Source organism: Ambystoma mexicanum, chromosome 1p (genome assembly GCF_040938575.1).
Source record: "Ambystoma mexicanum isolate Mex_15411 chromosome 1p, UKY_AmexF1_1, whole genome shotgun sequence".
Taxonomy (NCBI): Eukaryota; Metazoa; Chordata; class Amphibia; order Caudata; family Ambystomatidae; genus Ambystoma; species Ambystoma mexicanum.
The window spans coordinates 1,269,743,384-1,269,763,705 of record NC_090921.1 but is presented as its reverse complement, the minus strand read 5'-3'; the positions used below and the strand labels follow the sequence as shown (position 1 = coordinate 1,269,763,705).

At 47.2% G+C, this 20,322-nt stretch overlaps 1 protein-coding gene across 3 annotated transcripts in view; it reads left to right on the top strand.

The window, feature by feature from the left end:
• Positions 1-201: 201 nt before the first annotated feature.
• NOSIP (nitric oxide synthase interacting protein) overlaps positions 202-20,322 on the top strand; it is a 186,618-nt gene continuing 166,497 nt past the window's right edge. The window contains exons 1-2 of one of the 3 annotated variants that reach the window (XM_069605169.1): positions 202-639; positions 19,146-19,271. In XM_069605169.1, coding sequence (XP_069461270.1) covers positions 19,202-19,271 — 70 coding nt within the window. In that variant the 5' untranslated portion in view covers positions 202-639; positions 19,146-19,201. Of the gene's footprint in view, positions 672-9,033; positions 9,067-19,145; positions 19,272-20,322 lie in introns of those variants that run through there. The other 2 variants (XM_069605170.1, XM_069605172.1) reach the window with 2 other exon arrangements.

Below are 20,322 nucleotides of genomic sequence, written 5' to 3'. Positions count from 1 at the left end.
AACACATATTATAATTAATTTATCACAAACTAACACTATCTTAAATTGTAAAATCCAGCATTTTTTCTGTGTCAGATTGTGCATCACTGGCCAATCCCAGGAACAGAGTTGTTGGCGGCGTGCTATCACGCTGTATTTGCATATTTTCAATTTTACGCCGTTTGTATGGCTGTAGCCATCTGTGGGTGGGCGGGGTATCCAAGAGCGCGTGGCTCCGAAGATTGCCTAACACTGCCTCCCTTGTGCTGCCATGGGGATGCAGGTATCATACAACACCGGCAGCCAGAGCCTTCCCTCTCACTAAAATTGCTCCTGAAAATCACAATGATGACATCGGAATTCACGTGAAGAAGAGTAGGTGGGCCGTTGCTATGGTCTGTTTCTCGGATGGGAACTAGACAATACCTTTGTCTTTAACCCATCAGCCAAGAGCACGCAGATTCCGGTGGCAGCAGAAGCATTCGCGTACCACTTGACATCAGGAAAATCACAATTATGACGTTGGACGCTACGTGAACGTGCCCAAAGTCACGTGAAGAATAGTAGGCGGTGCGTTGTTATGGTCCATTTCTCGAATGGGAACTAGATACTATCCTGAGAAGACACGGGTTCCACAGACCGAATCACGAAGCCGAAGCGGTACTGTGTCAGTCCAGCATAACTATTGTGAAGTGCGTTGTAACTTGGCGGCCTTGTTGCAAGTGGCTCTGCCAAAAATGGGGATGGTGTTTGGGGAAAGTGGGCGGAGAGATCTTGCGAAACTTGAGCGTGCTGATGATCACAGTCTGGAGACCCTCGGGTGCACGTATGTGGTTGGCGGCTATGAAATGTGGGCATGCGATTCATCTGAAATCACAGACAGGCGCGCATCGACCATTGGCAAATGGGCATTTAAGGGGACAGCTCCTCTTCAAAACAGTGCCTGGTTTTAGAATTGAAGGGACGGGTTATGGATGCTTTTAACATTGAAGCTTCAGAAGACTAGTATCATTAGAATGTGTAAATGCTTTAAACACCACGTCTGGTCAAGCATACCCACAGAAAGAGTCTAGCACAATAAAGCTACTTTATAAAGTTGAGTTTTTATCCATGAAAAGAAAAGTGTGTTTGCATACTGGGCCTTTCTGCCTTCCATCCAGTGTGGGACACATACGGCTACAACTATATTTTTTTTGGCATGGCCCGTTTATCCTTGGCTTTACATATTGTAAGGTTGCTTTGGGGGGATTTGTGTAATATACTTTGCAAGTAAACGCTAGGGCTGTATTATTGTAGTTCTTCAAAGCCAAAACAAATATTTGTGCTAACTAGAATTTGGAAGGTATGAGGTAAGTTGATTAGTTGCTGGGTTCAAATCCTGGTTTAACCAAAGTGTGTGATCCTGGGTAAATAATTTGATCCATCCCAAGCACACCATTACCGTGCTGGCAAGTACCAATAGAAATGCGCATTTTGTCATTCAATCATCAGGGATCGAAATTAAGATCAGGTAGGCAGGAGCTCAAAGCGCTCCTGGGTACCAAGCATTAACCAGTGACCAGGAGCTATCACTGGGGAACAAGGAGCTAGCAAAGAGCGTTCTGCAATTCCAACTTTCACGTAAAATACAAACCTATTCTTTTGTCACTTATTAAGGACCCCTTCTATTTTAATGTCTTCTAGATGTGCCCTAATGTTTATTTATAAATGTTCCCAAATGAACAGAGGTGTGTTTCATCAGCACTAGTTGGCCTGAGGAGCCAAAAGTAGCTCCTGGTAGAAGTTGATGTCAAGCTAACCAGGCTCTTCTAGGCTACAAGCAGCAGCTAAATAGCTCCCAGCTCCCCTCAATTTCAAACCCTGATCCTATATGTTTAAAGGCATTGTCAGTTGCCTGATGCGCATTGAACAATTTGCTTCGATCTTGTCATTAGTCCCACAAATAGGCCTTGGTGGAGAACGCCTCCACACAAGTAAGTTTGCCCCTCCCCCACAGTCTGGGAAGTTAGCCCCTCTCCCAGCATATGATGGGTTAGCCCTCCCTAGTCTAGTTGTGCCCCTTAATGGAAACCCCCAGATCAGTTGGATAACTCCACTGTTGTCAGAAAATGGAAGCATTTTGCACCGACTCACCAGAGAGCCAAAGACCAAATGAGGGATGGACCGAAGGTCCAACTCTCAAGACAGCCAAGGACCAGAGGGGCAACTTACCACAGAAGTTCACTTTAACCTTACTTAGTTTTACTTCATTGTATTTTTAATTTTGGCTGTAAGCCAAAACTATTGAACTGAGTACAATTAGGAGGGAGATTGTAGGGAGGGGCGCACTCGCTGCCCATGGCCATGCTAATTCCTATGGCCAATCCCACCCACTACCTGCCCCTCCCAAAACACATCCTTGTGAGATCTCTTTGAGCCAGCTTTATCAAGCATTAACATTAATCTTTAGTCTTCCAAGGTTATTTCTAAGTAGTCTGCTAAGAGTTAATGGCTTAATTAAAGTTAATGGCTCCTGGTGTAACTAAATAGCCTCAACCAAGGCTGCCATCAGCCACTTTATTTAGATCTGTTCCATGCACTGAACTCCTTTTAAAAACAAGCAATCACAAAGCCAACAGTTTTGGGTTGCGGTATTAGAAAGGCATTTGCCAGTTAATGCAATCATATGCCTAGGTAATCACTCAATTTTTCAGCTGTTGCCACCTTATCCCGAGGTAATACCATTATATCAGTGCCTATCCCATACTTGCACAAAAACCCACACTGTTGGCTTTGCCAGTGTTTATTTATTATTCCAGGCAATGTCTAGTCACGCCACAAAGCAAGAGACATTGTAGATAGCAAACTGAAGGTCAAACCACACCCGGCACAGTCCTAGCCTCTGTTGGCTTAGGTATTCCAGAGGGATTGGGGATGACGCTACAAACTCACTGTTCACTCTCCCAGGGCCCAAAAAACCCTCCTCGGTACACATACAAAGGACTTCGCCAAGGGGAAGTTTGAACTGTCGTTTATTCCACAAACATACAGGGATCATACAGGACATTAAGAATCTCCCGAAATCACAGCTCCTGAGCCCGTGCCAGGCAATGTTGTTCAGTTACTGCGTCACAACATGGGGCTCATCCCAGAAAACCTACGAGGTTACAGGATTGGGTAGGTGGGGTAGTAGTGCCTATACACGGCACCTATAGAGATTATTCTATTGGTCCTCTCATGGCAGGTGGCTTCCCTGACCCGTACCCAAAAACGATTATATTGTTGCAGGGTCGCAGGATTACCATTGGTCCTTGCCCTCTGCCATCCGCCCCTGGATGTGTGTTTCGTGATAGGTTGGAGCTGATCTTCCCGGAGCTGATCTTCCCGGAGCTGATCTTCCGAGGCCTGGGACCTAGCTCTGTTCTCAGCGCACCTTCTCAAGGCGATGAGAAAGACAGTGGGCCTGATTCATGGAAGGTTTTTATAATGACGCGATCCCATAGGAAAACGTTCCATGAATCAGGCCCAGCGTTTTCCCAATGTAACTGTCAATATTACCACTTTTGCCTTTGAGAGCACCCACAGGGTTGCAATGTTGTTAAAGAGTCCATGTTTCACTTCATGTCTGTGTCGCTGTGAGCTGCTCGTCTTCTCACCGTGGGTGCATGACCATTGTCGGCCAGACCATGTGATTGAGGATCGCAAAATCAAGCTCTTTGACCTGCAATTTGTGAGGATTTATACTAGCATTTTGCAGGTAGCTCCTTGTCCCTGAGTCCCAGGAATTTTCTGCTCGTCGCTGACCTTGGCTGCGAGCCCTGGCCTGCTGAATTGTGCAGCCTAATTTTGCTTTCCTTCGCCTCTCGTCCGAGGCCTGTGGCCTCATGTAACCTCACTACAGTTATTCTATTATAAGATTTCTATATATCTATATTGTGCTATGTTTCTTATAGGTTAGTAGTATGTGGCTGTTCCAGGCTCCTTATATGACCCTTTAGTTCCTTATGGTTCGTTGCAATAAGCATTTGCAAGCTTACTCTGCATCTCTTCTTTGCCTTGCATTCTGCGTTTGGCTAATGAGAAAAATAATAAAGACTTTCAACAGAATGTTTCTGTCTGAACTGTGTAAGCATGTTCTACATGTGTGTCCGTGTAACTTCGTGCATGGGTGCGATTTCGCTTGATGACTAACGTTGTTTTGTCGGGGCGCCTATAGTGACGTCTGTCAGCACAACGGATTTCGGTTATTAGTCAATCTGATCCATTGAGGCATTTGGATTCATGATCAGTGTAGTGGCACTTGTATCCATAAAGAGGTTGACTGGATAAGGTTTGAATGGTTGTCTGAGAGAATATCTGTTTGCGTATGTAGATGTCACTGTCCCTCTTGGGGGCTGTCCAAAACAGTGAGTTGCATCTTGCGTTCTTGACTCGTGGGGCTGTCATGTTCATTGGGCGAGGAGGGGCATTCTTGGGGCCCTCTCTTCAGTTCCCCCTCTGTTCGACTTGTAGACCAAACCACCATACTTGGTCACTGTTGCTTTTGGTCGCCATATCTTTGTTATTCATCTAAGATGTCTGTAGTAATTTGCATGGTCATTGTCTCCATGTCTTGTAACTGCAGTCTCCTTCTGGGTTGCACCCTACCCATTTCACCCAGTATTTGTTGTTGTCAAAGGGATCGTCGAATGTTATAATCTCAGTCCGGAACGCTGGGCACTACTTTATTTTTGCCCTCCCTTTATTTCTCTTATACTATCTTGTCCTTGTTATCAACATTTATATCGACTAACAGTTTCATCCCTGTTGATTTGCGGCATTGTGTAATGCAGATCCTGATCATTGCCGGTCAAGTGGCACAGCGAGTAGAGCGCTTGCTTTGACATCCGTGCAGAGCCTGTTAACGCAGGTTCGAATCCCGGCGGGGCCAAACTCAGCCTTTCTTCCTTCCGAGGTCGATAAATGAGCACCACACATCGTGGGTAATAATAAGCCGCGCTCAGATACCTGAGGGTTCGTAGCGCTATATAAATGCCTTATTATTATCACACACAATCCTACTAGTACTAGGATCAGTGCTCTTAGTAGTACTTTCAGTCCGTCTTCCATCCATGTTGGCATCCAGGAAAATATATATGACAGTCGGCTCTGATCTTTTCCTGTTCCTTTAGCTTCTTCCTCCATTTTTTGTCATGCATTTTCTACAATCTTGTTACTGCTTCTGTCAGTGTGCCATTTTCTCTGCCATTTGGGGCCACGAACGTGCAACAGGAACTCCCGATCATGGCGCAAACAACTCCTTCCATTGCTTTGAGAAGGTGTAGAACATATCTGTTTTAGAGAGCCAACAACCTTACTGCTCGGAGCTCTTCTTTTATAGCGTTGAAGCCATTTACTGTTGAGTTTGTCTGCATCAGCTCCCATCTCGTTATCTGCAGCCATTTTGGTTTTGTCTGTCTGGACAGCTGAAACTACTGACGCAAAAAACATTTCTGTCCTACTGAACCGCCGGTGCTCAGGTACATCGTCCAGTTATGCTTCTGATGCTGATAAGAAATTGTTCTCTCTTTTCACTCTACTCGCGTCTACTGGCCGCCTTTCTTTTCATATTATCCATTTTAGGGAAGTCATCCATCTATCATGATGTCCTTCTGTGGCACTGCTAGTGCTGGCATGTTGATGTGTACCAACAGACATACTCCTCCCCAGTTGGGTGGCAGCTTCTTGTACGCCTTAGATCTGCATGCCCAATAGTGATCCGTTTGCTGCCGTCCCAACCTTCATAGCTGGATGTTTTTCTGTGTACCTACACTCCTTGCTTTCTCCAACCTTTACTGCTCCATCATTCTGGAAACACAATGCTGGTTTCTTCAATGGTATTATAGACATTGTCCACCCAGGTCAGTAACTTTGTGCTTGCACCCCATTCTTTCAGCCACTTGTAATTTTTTCCTTGTACTGTGTTTACTGGCACTTCTACTAGGGTGTGTGCCTTACTACCTACCACTTCCTCCTTCCATCCTTCAGCTGTGTATACTTGGTCATACACGAGAATTTGTTGTCTTTCCCAACATCCCTGTACAGTTCCTATTTCCTTGGGTCCTTTCTTAGGGTGTGGTAATTCTTTCAATGCCATTGTTTTTGTCTCTCCTTTCTGTGGGCTGTCAGTTACGTACTGTATTGCTTGGTCTAGTTGCCAGTAATTGTTCATCACGTCAAGTGTCTTTATATAACTGTCTTCATAGGGAATTGTTGTCTTGGACATCCATCTCAATGTTTCTGTTTTCCTTTGGAGCCTTCCTCGGGTTGTAACCTTGGATAGGTACATAAGGCATTGTACTCTTGCTGCTGGTATTTCTTTTGCTATAAACGTTCTGGAGGCACTCATGGCATAGGGGATTAGTGAGCAGATATAGCAGCTCTCCCTAGTGGTTTCTTTACCTACTTTGGGCATGTGTTTGTACCTCATGTTGTGGGATACACTAGCCGTATCAGTGAGATAGAGTTGCACTCCTCCCCCCATGTCTGCATCTGCACTGCGTCTACTTCACCTTAGTGTACTTGTCCACCTGACATGGTGGTTCCACCTGCTAGAGTCGGGGTTGTTAATAGAGGATACAGCAGCATTTCTAGCAATATAGGATACTCGCCAAAAGATGAGGGCGAAAATACCACATGAGAATAAGAGACAAGACACAATAATCATTCTTTTAATAATGCTTTCCATTACTTAAACCCTTTTGGATCCTTGTGTAGTTTGAAGATACCGGTTGCCCGCCTGAAATGCGCAAAACAAGATTACTGTGTTAATATGGTGTTAATTCAAGCCCTGCAAACAAAATAGTCTGCCATAGCAAAAAGGAATAGCTGTTCCTACACAGCTTTTATTCTGAGATCACGGGAGTACTGAGAGTTCAGATGGATTTCCTCTTTCCAGGTGTGGATATTCTTGGGACAAATAAGCTATGAAGATGCGGAAATACACGTTAGGGTGTCTTCTTCTGGTACTTTTGAATCTCCTAACCAATTGTCCTTTGAAAGTTTCAGGATGAGGAATCATGGAACAAATGCAATAAAAACGGTCCCACTTATACGAAGAATGTTTGCGGAAAGAAAAATAACAAACGGACAGTGTTCCCTCACTCTGGCTATGTAGGAAGTCCTTGCCCTATCTCTCCTGCATGTGAGCGAGTAACCATCAGATGTCCTCTGCTGGATTCTGCTGATTCCAAGTTGTTGTTTTGCTCTTCTGTTTGTGGACCATTGGCCCTTTCGATATTGGTGTTAGGAGAGAAGTTTTCCTTGTCTATATGCTTTCATGGCATGTACTGAGATCGCCCATCCTTTTCCACTAAGGGCATCTGTGTGAAGCCAATCTTGCCGTCCAATCCTCTTGTCAACTTAATCCCCCCTCTGATCTCTCGGTGTCTTTGGTGGCAGTGAACAACCTTACCGTTTCCCCCGCCTTTGTGCTGGGTGGTCCATAAGCCTCTGCGCACATGGAGTTACACCATCCAGGCTGCCCGATGCATCCCTGGACTGTCGTAGTTTCTCGTCTTTTGTCACCCCGCAATTCCCCAGCATCTCTTTCTGCTCCCCATGTCGAGCTTTGATTGGTCTTATTGCCTCTCGATCGACAAACAGGTTGCCCCATCCCCTTGTCCTCACTCTCTACCAAGTCATTTTCTGACTCGGTTTCTCCCAGGTCACTGTCAAAATCGGCATGGAAGCTGTCTCCTCAGTATCCTGCCTCCTAGTGGTTCTCCTTCAATCCATCAGCTTCCCGCCGTCACCCCTCACGGAGGACCTGGTGTTGTTTTTGTCTGACAGCGTGGCTGCCTTGTCACATGTCTTGCTGTGATCTTGTTCTGCTTGCCTATCCCTTCCCATGTTGTCGTCGGACGCGGTCAATCCCCATTTAAGTCGTATATCTCTTACTGCGCTCCTCATCCTCCTTATGTTTGCGCTCTCTTGTTAGCTGCTATAGTTCCCACTTCCCCCTTTCCATTCTTACTAAAACTTGCTTTTCCTTCTTGTCTTCAGCCCTTTGCATCTTGTGTTCTTGACTCTTTGGGCTGTCGTGTTCATTAGGGTGAGGAGGGGCATTCCTGGGACCCTTTATTCACCCCCCTCCCACCATCCCACTCCCTCCTTTTCGGATGCAGAGTACCACTAGTTACTTTTTTCCACATCCACCACTGTTCTGAATACAGCAATTTTAACATGATTAAACCACGTTCTTGGCACAGGATGCAGCGATGACTACTTGAACTTGCCTCCTCACTTGCAAACCGTTTTTATTTCGAAGGAGGTGTGGTTTTGCAATCTAATGTAAGCTTTGTATGGAATGCACATGCATCAGGAGTGACTGTGCTGACAGGCTGGTGCAGGTAAGAAGCACAGAGCCTTAAGTAGTGATCTTCTTCAATGGGCTTGAGGATATCGTATGCAATGCAGAGAACCCAAGGTCTGATCCCTTGAATTGCTTTGTGGAAACCTTAGTTACGTAAAGCATTTAATGGTTAGCACCTGCATACACTTTTATGCAATTGAAATCGTGATGTGGGGTTAGTACTTACATGCCAGATGAGATAGGAGACGGCTCATTCTCACAACAGTCCTTAGCTGGGTGTAACTACTTGTAACATTAAAGCTGTACTAGAATAGTCTCATCACAATGCGTAAGAAGTTAGATGCCCCAAAACAAGTAAGTTTGCCACTCCCCCACCGTCTCTGAAGTTAGCACCTCTCCCAACATTTGAAGGGTTAGCCCTCGCCTGGTTGTGCGCACTTGCATTTTGTTAGGCTGAGTGGTTGAGGGAAGCTTTTCCCGAAACTGGCAGTTTTAAGTTTTACTGTGTTTGTGTAAAAAAAAAAAAAAACGTACTTGAACAAACACAAACGCAGTAAAACTTTAAAGCTGCTACTTTCAAGAAAGACTTCCATCGCCTCTGTTATGCTTTAAAATGTACTATTTGATAGTTGGTTCCCTCACCAGACCATGGGGTAGAACAGTGGGGGCGGAGCCTCCCTGCCTATGTTCTGAACTAGCCCCTCCCATCACCACGTAGCCCTCCAACCCCCAATGTAGGTTTCGCTGCGCCCCTGGTGAGTAACGGCACTTATTTTTTTTTCGATTTAAAGCACTGAGAGACACTGGGAAAGCTCCTGTGGCTGTATGTGTGTGTTTGTGTGTGTGTGATTGAAGTAAAGAGTTAGCAGGCTATACAGTCAGGAGCAGGGGCGTCCGCGTCTGAGTTGTGTGGAGCTGAGCGATGCTCCGATGCAGGACTACACTACCCAGCAGGCCATCTGTGCACGCATGCATTGATAAGGGACCACTGGCTCTTCACCAGTGCTTGTAAACATGGGCCCTCCAGCATGGGAGGCCCAGGGTCATAAGCAGGGAGGTGGGCTTGTTGTGGGTCCGGCAGGGACAGCACCTTTTAGGTGCTCGCCCCACTTAGCATGCCAGTGTCTGGGCGGACATCTGGGTCCCCAAGACAGTGCGGACCCAGACTGCCGGGTGCCCGCTGCGGAATGGAGGTGGCAGGGGCAGGTGATATCAGATAGTCCCTGCTCCTGACACCTCACATCAAAGGCCCCCCTCCCATCCGGATGGACGTGGAGCAGGGGGGGCTTTGGTGTTCAAAGAGGAGCTGCCTTGCCCTCCGCCCAATTGTGGCCTATAACCAGGCAGGGCAAGGTAGCCCCTCTCATTCTTGTGCCTCTCCTTGCCAGGCACCTCCAGAGCTGGACCCCTTACCCCAGCTACTGTTCTTCAAGCTGCCTGTTACTACATTGCACAGGCATTCGCGGAAAGAACAAAGCAGATTCCGGGCACTTCATTTCATCTGTGAAGCATCGCAGCGCCCCACGGAGCAGCAGACTGCGGGTTACAAGGCTGGGAGCAGAGACCTTGAGTAGGAGCAGACTGGGGAAAAGCCAAAGGATTGCGGAGTGCTCCGGTGTTAACAAAGCACCGCGATCCTGGTGGCCACAACGACCGACACCGCCCCAGCCCTCCCGGACCGTTTCAAGCCACCAGAGCTCCAGCAAACAAAAGGAGCAAGGAAATGGATTGGAAAGCATCCACAAACCGATGCAGTGAAAACAAAGGTGATACATATTGGAAACACCACGACAACACGGAGCAGCTGAGCTCACACGGAACCAGGCAGCAACATTTCATAACTTTGCCGAAACAGAAAGCGGAGAACCTGGTTGCGGCACCGTGCTCTGGTGAAATATACCACCGTGAACAACACTGGCCAAGCGACCGTCAGTGCCCCGGCCCTTCCAGTACGTCTGCTGGCTTGACAGTTGACACTGAACAGCTGAGCACGCAGGGGACAGCAATGTTGTGATAATATTGCAAAACGGAGTGCGGGGAACTTGCCTCCTACGCGCTCGGGTGAAATTTAACACCTCGAGTGGCACTGGCCAATCGACGGTCAGTGCCCCAGCCTTTCCAGCACGTCTGCTGGCTCACAGAGCTCCCGAGAAGAGAGGGAGCAAGGAAGGCAGTTCAAAATGCCGCCTAAAAGCGCAGGACAAACCAAGGGAACTTATTCGAAGCAGTACAACGCAGAGCAGCCGACCACGACAAAGCCGAGCTGCTACATCAGTTTAAAATTGCAGTAGCAGCCGCTGTGAGTCTTTCCTTATTGCAGGGGAGTTGCAGGTGGTGGACAGCGCACAGTAACTAGGTTCTGCAGGCCAAGTCAGAGGGACCTTTTGCCAAGGAAGGCGGCCAGCACCAGTGGTAAGGACACTGGGCCCTGAGTTTGTGGGGTAAACAGCCAAAGCTGCTCAAGAAACTGCCACCCCCAGCCAGCCAACTGCCACCAGCAACAATTTAGTTTTTTTCCCCTACGCAGCACAGAGGCACAAGGACCACAGGCCACAGTGGGAATTCCAAATAAAAGGAGCACCAACCAATAAAGCAGAGATGGCCGAATCCCTCACACTTGAGGAGAAACTGCTTTTGGAGTGGGCCAAGGAAGCTGAGTCAGTCCATGGATTTTGTCCAAAAGAAGATGGCGGAACTAGCAGCCGCCAGCATCGAAGCAGATGAAGCATCCGAAGAAGGAGAGGACAATGAAGATGCACCAGCTGAACAGGAGCAGCCGGCTAAGAAGAAACGGCGCATGGATGTCAGCAGCATGCCAGTCTCAGCAGAGGCCTACCCCGGCAACAAGAGAAAAGCCAAATCAAGTACTGTGAAAAATGATTTGGGTCCAATGTTGGAACAATTTTTAAAATGGCACAGGGAAAAAGACACAGAGAGAACTCTAGCAGCTCTAGCAGCGAGAGTGACAGCTCTGACACAGAGTCTGATTCAGGGAGCGAGGATGAACAAGGTCACCTTAAGGCTTGGGTCGGTCCTAATAACAATATTGAATCCTCAAGTCCCCGGGATGACCAAATCTGGGAGGCGCACAACTGGGAAAAATGTGAACAAGAGCGTAAAAAATACTATTGCATGGCACATTGAACACAAAATTAAGAAAAAGATTTAGCAAAAGCAATTCATAGAAATGTTCTCCCTTTTGGAATATGAGGAATTGGGCTTTGGCATTCCTAAAAAAGACAAGAGAGAAGAAGAAAAAGAGAGCAAAGAAGCCTAGTTTGGAAAAGTATATACAAAATTGGGACGCATCTTATCAAATCCTGTCCACAATTATCTTAGAGAAATTCCCTGAGGAAGGCACAACGCTGATTGCCTACCATCACAGGATCTCGGAAATCCATAATTCATTTGGGGGAGGATCCTGGCTGAATTATGACAGGGAATTCAGGAAGGAAATGCAAAGATTTCCTGACCTGGGATGGGATGAAGAAGATCCCAAATTGTATATGTTTCATGTGTTCACAAAACAATAAAGAGCACGAGTATCAGAATAATAGGAGAGGGAACACCAGGCAGCGCACTCAGCGCAAGTAGAGTTCCCCTGCTAATAAATCTAAGCCCCTCCTTTCGGAGGCTGGCCCCAGGGGGGCAGAAATCCGGAAGGCAAACCCAGGGTCAACAAAACACCTACAACGCAGGCGTGCCCAGAGGGTACACCACAGCAACCTGTTGGTATTTGACAAAGGGTCCTGCAAATGGGGTGACGTGCAGATACAAACACCAATGCAGCACATGTGGTGGGGGACACAGCAGTGGGAAATGCACCAAACCCTCCCCTGCCAGGCCAAGCCCCAAAGTCGCTTAACAAAAAACAGCCACTAAATTTAAAATGGGGGGCCTCCCCAATTAAAATGGACAAACTCTTGCAAATGCTGCAAGCCTACACTGACTCGACAGCAAGAAAACTTTTGGGGCAGGGCTTTAGAGAAGGATTTCAAATCCCATTCCAGGGACATAGATCCCACCTCCTCCCCCACAACCTAAAATCTGCCTCTTCCCTTGCCCCTATAATCAAAACGAAAATAGAAAAAGAATTATACCTGGGCATGATGGAGGGCCCATTTTCCAGCTGCCCATTCACAGAATTCCTATGCTCCCTTGGGCTTAGTGCCCAAGAAGGAACAGGGGGAGTTCAGGATGATTCACCACCGATCCTACACTCCAGGGATCTCTTAACGATGGCATCCCAGCCACAGTCAGCTTTGTCCTACAGCAGCTTCCAAGATGCTGTGGACTTGGTGAGATTGTCAGGAAGGCACGCTCTCATGGCAAAAGCAGACATCAAGGCAGCATTTAGGTTGTCACCTGTCCATGAGAGTGCATACCAGTGGCTTTGCATCCACTTTGATAATAAATTCTATTTTGATAAATGCCACCCATGCACTGTGCCATTGCGTGCGCATACTTCGAACAATTCAGTTAATTTTTACAATGGACACTGCAGAAAGCCATGCCCAGGGCAAGAATAGTGCATTACTTGGGCAATTTCTTTTTTTATTGGCCCAGAAGGGTGCCCATTGTGCGGCTCCTCCATCCAAAAATGTAGCGAAATCATGCAAGCTTTAGGTTGGTGGAGCCCACCACCACCTTTTTTTACTTGGGATTGAGATTGACTCTTCCAAGGGAGAACGCCGCATACCAAGAGAGAAAATAGAAGACCTAATAAAAGCAATAAAGATAATGACAGGCGAAGACAAGGCAACCCTGAAAGAAAAGCAGTCACTTGCCGGGAAGCTCAATTCTGCAACTAGAATCGTGCCACAGGGCCGGGTCTTCCATAGAAGCCTAGAGCTTAGGATGAGGGGGGCAACCAAGCCACACCACCACATCAGACTGGGCAAAGAGATAGCACAAGATCTAGCGATATGGGAGTCATTCCTTGGCAACTTTAATGGGAAAGGTATATGGCGAAAGCCCATAAATGATGCAGGCAAAATGGCCCTGTTCACTGACGCAGCAGGCAGCATAGGCTTTGGAATATGTTTTGTAAACCAGTGGTGTGCTGGCCACTGGCCCCACAGTTGTCATGAGTGGGGGTGGACCAGAAACATTACCTTTCTAGAGATAGTCCCCAGATGGATGGCACTCTGCTTATGGGGGACTTGCTGAGTAATACAGAACTGGTCACATGGTCGGACAATATGGCAGTGCTACATGTGCTGAACAAAGGGGCTGCGTCTTGCTCTCTGGTATTGAAAGTGTTGAGAGAAATTACAAAAGTTAGTCTGAAGCACAACATTGTAATAATTGGACGGCACATTGCAGGCAATGAAAACAAGGACGCTGACGCACTGTCCTGTTTTTCAGCTCTCCACTTTCAGGGCACTAAACCCACAGGCAGAAGCAAAGATGACAGCTGTTCCAAGGAGGTTTGGGCCATCTTGGAACAAAACAAGGCAGACCTCACCACTCCCCCCGAACAAGCCTCCCCACTGAAAACCCAGGCACACACCCACCCCCAAGGCAAAAGTCAAGGGGGCACCAAATCCTGCCACCTCACATCAAGGGGATCTTAGGGGACTTGGCCAAAAAGGCACTGGCCCAAAAAACAGCTAAATTGTACAATAAGTGCCTGACAGATTTTAGAAACATCACAAAAGTCACCAAGATCAGACACATCCAGGAGAGCCATGTCAATGACTTCATGGAATGGGCCTTCAAGCAGAACAAAAAGAAGGCATGGGCCTCCTCCCACTTGGCAGCAGTATCTTACTACACTAGATTGGTGGGGGCCACTGATCCCTCACACGGAGCGTTGACAAGGTAAAAAGAGACACTAGGCGCCCCCTTCATTTTGCTAAATTGAAAATCACGTTAGACAGCCTGCCTAAAGTATGCAATAATTCCTACAAAACTACCTTGTTTAGAGCAGCATTTACGCTCAATTACTTTGGGGCATTCAGGATTGGCTAGATGGCATCCATGAACACAGGTTCTGAGGAAGGGCTGGATGTAGCGGCCATCAACCTGGGTAAGGAGTCAATAGCAATTAAACTCAACAGATCCAAAACTGATCAAATGGGCAAGGGAGGATTATCAATCTATACAGAGTACTGCCCCATCTGCAATACTAGGGCTTTCCTTGTCAAACTCCCCGGCCTAGGGGGCCAACTGTTCACACACACACAAATGGGTCCGCCCTCAGCGGATTTCAATTGAGATCAGTGCTCAAAAAGACCATCATGGCAATAGGAGCCTAACAGAATTCGGGTCCCACTTATTTAGGATATGTGCGGCAATATCCACCTGGATGGGAGGGCTGCAAGAAAAAAAAGCAATAAAGGGGATAGGAGGCTGGAAATCTGGAGCATATAAAAGATATATCAGAAAAGATCTGATCTTACAGTGTGCCCCCCCCCTTTTTTGTACCCGCTTCTTGCCCACAGGTAACTCTCCCGCTAAAGCTGCATGGATAATGGGGGACACTTTCATCATCAGGGCCAGCAGATGGCTGGAGGAAACCTAGGAAGGCATGCACTTTCAGGACACTATTACTTATCGGTGGGGCAAACCTGGCATGCGCTGGGGGGACCTCCACTTCAAACTAGCCGGCCAGCTCCCCTCCACCTGATTTCCTTATCCACCTTGGGGGCAATTATTTGCCCCACTGTGAGGGACCGGAGGGGGGGTCTGAACTTGCGCTCTCTATTTGGTAGAGGAGAGGCACAGAGGACCCCAATATTGGTACGTGGTCGAGCAATCAAGGCCTAGCTTCTCAGGAGGTGATGCGGGCTGGTTACAGTGTAGTCCTCAAGCACCCAAAAAGGAATGTCCACCCACTGTATTCGGTAAAACAGTCTTTATATAATTAATATTGAAGGTTATGTACAATATCACGATAATTCACTTTGTACTCTGTTATCGATAATGGCAAATATAACGTTCTACGTGTTACAACAATTGCTATTAGATCTCTTTAAAGTGCATCAACTGTACGGTTAAATGTCACACAAATCAGTTCGTAAAGGAAACCAACAATAGATATAAGAGGAAAGCAGTTAGTTAGAACAATTGGCAGAATACTGGTCACTACCTTAAACACAGTTCTGTGTGGGGATCCCCCTACCCGGGCAACATGTTAAATAAAGAAAGACCACAAGCCCAGTCCATATATTGTTCACAAGAGACTTTCCAATAGTTCTACAACCCCAAAGTACCTGGCGTTGTAGTGTTCCTCGTCTGGGAATCAACGGCCCTTCTTGAGTGTTCTCCCTTTAAGGCAGGAGTCACGGGTCGCCGAACGTCTGACGGAGAACAGGGTGAACTACGGCAGTGAAGTGGCAGCTTCGTTCCTAGCGGTGCTCGTTGACGGGGGAAGCGTAAACGTCCTGCAAGGAAGAGGCGTGCGGGGCACCTCGATGTCGATAGTTCTGGACCGCAAAGAGTTTGAAGAACTGTGGCCCAGCAAGGGCGTCGAGTCGTTGGCGTCTCTGTGGCCTTTGGGTGGTGGGAAACTCACCGGCGGATACTCCTCGGCGCGTCGACGGCCTGGCCTTCTCCAGCGGGATAAGATGGGCGACGATGCAGACGAGAGTGTCCTTGGATCGGATGAAGTTCTTAGGCAACGGGAGCACGGCGGCCCCGGTCGTCGACGATGGTGGACAACAGTCCGGGCGCTTCTCTTTTGGATTCTGCGGCAGTCCCCGTCTCCGGTCGGCAGCCTTTCGTAGGTCTGTCTACCAGGGAGCTTTGGCAAAGATCAGCTGGTGCACGATGGTCCCTCGTAGCTCGGGAAGAGGGCGCCTTACCAGGTCCTCTCTGGGTCAGTTCTTGGAGACACAGCAGCTTTCAGATTGTGAAGTAGAGCAACAGCAATTCTTCTCTTTCAGCAGGGCTTCATGGTCAAACTTCAGTTTCACTCCAGTTACTCGTCGTAGTGGACTTCAGCTTCTGAACACGATTCCTAGCAGTGAGAGGTCCCCAGATATACTGTTGATCTCCCATTCATTCCGCTGGGTCATACTCAAGCATCCAATCACGGCGAAAGGCATTCATGCAGGCAGGCAGCCAATCAGGCACACGGTGCATTCAGGCCATTCACTTCGTTCCAGACACTCGCAACAAGTTGTTTATTGGGACAAGTACCCAGCCATTCAACACGCCACACTGCATTCATACCAGTTTTGGGCAGGGCTGACTCAGTCATTGTGTCAAACACCAGATACTAGACATCCACAACACAGAATGCGTATTCGTCACACTCCATTTACCCAGGTCCCACCCACAGGCGTACCCACAACATACGGTCGTTGGGAAGGCTCCAGCCAGTCTGGTAAGCATTTCCCCACACTACCATATATGGAACTTCCAGTCAGGGTGAAGGGACGGAGTCAGGGCTTCCCAGGACTTTGGGAAGATCAAGGTAACAGGTGTTGGAAGGCAAGAGGCCACGGGGGCCATTTTGTCTCTATCAGGAATCTACCGATTCCAATGACCGGGCCTGGGCATCCCAAAATGGAGGACGCTCGGGGCACCAGTCAATTCAGCACAGAGCTGCCACCAGCCCGTACCCTGCTCTGTGGGACACACACAGATGCCCAAAAACATACACTAGAGGCACACGGTTGTACCCCTACCCATGGGTGCCATAAGGGTATTCCATGGGGTCCGTTCACCAAAAGCAAAAGAGAGAGCTGCACCGCCAGGAGTCCCACATGAACTCCTGCGCGGAAAACACGACAGAACACGCGATAAAAAGCAGTAAAGGACAAGGATACGGAGGCCCTGTCCCTCCGATGCATTTCCAGCATCACACCCACCTGGGTAGGAAGCCCCTCCTGGCGTAAAGCTGCACCTCCCTCGGATCCATTTCACACATGACATAAGAACAGAAGTTATGATGTCAGAAATCATCCCGCGCCAACATTGGCATGGTGCTGAATCCAAAAAAGCGATGCGAATATCATGGCGCAAACTAAACAAAGCAATGGCCAACTTTTGAAATTCATAAAGCACGGGATCACCGTGCACAATCAGGCCCAGTTTTGCAGCGATGGGGTCCACCTATCCATAGAAGGCATCGACATCTTCACTAGAAACATATTCTGGTCCCTGGCAGCCAGGGGCTGTTCTTAAACTTGTCATTAATTTTGGGGGGGGGGGACCGCCGGGCAGCACACCCTCAGCGTGGCGACAGGGATCAGCCTCGAGCTGGCCCTGTGTGGAAGTATGGCCCCCACTCACCTGATACCTCTGTTCCCCAAATGTATATTTGTGTTATTTTCTTATGTTTATGGTTGTTTTTCCTTCCCATGGCTTGTATTACAATAACGCTTGTGGCCAAAGTTTTTCCACCATACAACTCGTTTGGCCTCCTCCTTTCAGACATCGTCATTACTGTCCCTGTCACCTGTCATCACTGTCACTTGTGTCACAGGCATGCCTCCGCCCCCCTGCACTAAACCACTTCCAGGCTTATGATTCAGGATCAGAGTCCAACACGCTGTACCAAGCGTGTGTTAGCTGACAGTCGGGCATGGGCAGTGAGCGCCTGGCGTGGGGGAACGCCCATGCACATTGCTATTACGAGCAGGGGCGCAGCAGTGAATTAGACACCTTGTAGCCTACCACCAGACATCTACAGCCTCTGGGCTCACACACGGGTCAGGCATAAGATAAATATATTGTAAAATAGGGGCAACATGTGACTTAACACGAGTGAATGTCTACAGCGTTTGTTTTTTGTTACAGTTCAACCGAGATTATGACATGAACTGAAGCACAAGAGACATTTACTTGACGCAGCATGTTATGCAGTATATGAGCGTTTTTGTGGTGCGTTATCCAGATGATGTAATAAGACAGGAGTTGTTTAGTATTAGAGGGTGTGCTAAGAGCACATGGTTTTACGAAATGCTTTGCTGTTCGTACCTTGTATTTGTATATGTATAGGAGCCATAATATGTGTTGTGTATGTCTATGTATTGGAGTCATAACGTCATTTTAGGAGGTGTTATGGGGAAATATAATGCAATTAGTGGTTGGGCAGAGGCGGTGAAGCTCATTGTATGTAGCAATTGGAGCCAAGAATCCGTTTTGTGTGCAGGTTAGTGTGTTCTTCCCTTGGTCCCCCTTTTCTACACATTGTTTCCCTAACCCTCTTTCCGATGTTCCCAGTTCACTGTGTCCACCCACAACCTCTCTTCCCTTCCCCATTGGATGCCTAGAGGCGGCCTGTGTATATAAAGGAGGCATCCTTTGCTAATCAAGGTGGGGAGGGTCGTGCGCATGCGCCCTCCGTGGTTAGGTTGAGAGTGTGGATTGCACTTAAGTGTGCTCAGAGCTTCTTCAAGGAAAATGTGGTAACGGTAGTGTTAATAAGCATACAACTGCTGTGTGTGCAGTCTAGGTATGCCAGTAGTGCTGCTTTTTAAAAAGGGGCATGCACACTACACATTTCAAAACAAAGGAAAACCTGGGACACTGAGCTAGTCATCCCTGCTGTGGTTGAGCTTAACTTTGGCTCTACAAAATGTGGTACTTAATGAATGAGGAATGCTTTGCGACTCCCATGACCCTCCTTTTCCTAAACATACAGTCAGTTATCATCCCATAATTAACCAATGGAGTTTGCATGTCATTTTCCCATCCGAACTGCCTGCCCAACCATATGGGCCTCTCCACTTCTTCTTGCGCTTTTTATTATTATTATTATTTTTTCTTTTTTTTTTAAACTGTTTCCAGTGAGAGGTTTTATACATGAGGTTACTCGTCTAACCCTTTGCCTTTCACCAATGAATGTAAATCCTTTGATAAAGTTTCTTTTTTCTTCCAGACCTTTTTAACCAGCCTGTACCACATCTGCATAGTTCCTTGTAGGACTACCACAGAATGACACGTCACGGCAAGAACTGCACAGCGGGGGCTGTGTACACTTACCACGAGAAGAAAAAGGACACAGGTAGGTGAGATCCCTTTGTAGTGGGAAGCATGTCTACTGGGGTCCAAATTCCAGCCTCTTTTTTGATGAATTATACCCAGCCCAAAACGAATTTGAACCAAAAATGCAAATAGGCACTTAATATAACAAGCGTCGAGTTGTAACAAAATAAACATTGATTTATGGAAAAGAAAATACAGGGTACTTTATTTACTGATCTTAAGTGATGAACCCCTTCACCTTTATGTTCTGTGCTGCACAGTTAAGGACCTTAAACCTCAATGCACAATTAGCTCTAAGAAAATAACCAGACTTTCATTCCAATGATTCTTACAATTTAATTCTGTGTGCGAATTTCTGTGTGCATTTTTTTTAAAACTGAATTCTACTGAGCGACTAATGCACAGATGTGACAAGAAATAACGAATAATTGAAAGCCTTTATTTTATATTGGTAAAACATACACACTCCAAAAATGTTATATATTTGTTAGGTTTATACAACATTCCTGCAAGGCTGTCATCCTGATTGCTTTTTGAAAACAATCCATTTGTATTGGAAATGTATGTTATGTAGAAAGAATGTTTACGTTCCCAGCAGGACATGCTCATAGTCGCTGTGTTCGCATATGTACTTGAGCTTCGAGTCCCTTTGCAGATGAGGCATAATCCATTCTATTGACACATTTGGGAAGTGTATTCCTCTTATTTCTTGTCCACCTTTATGCATACTTTTGGGACTTCCTGTCAACTGGGGCAGGACCCCTAGCCATTTTCCAGCAGAACATTTTGCAAATACAAACTTGGGTGTGCACGTGGCTACATGCCACCCCTAACCTTGCTCTGTAGGTCCCTTTCTCTGTGGCGGACATACAGGTGCTTCCAGCACAGGGTGCTTTGTGCGCATCTTATATTACCTCTTTTGTCCTGTGCAGCGTTCAGAACTGCCTCATTCTATGATGGACCACTTTTTTGCCAAATTCCAGGCGATAATGCTAGCAACAGCAATGCAGAGCTATTTCTGTGACATCTGGGTAGAAGCTGCCACTGCTCCCTGCACTGAGGCTAGGAAC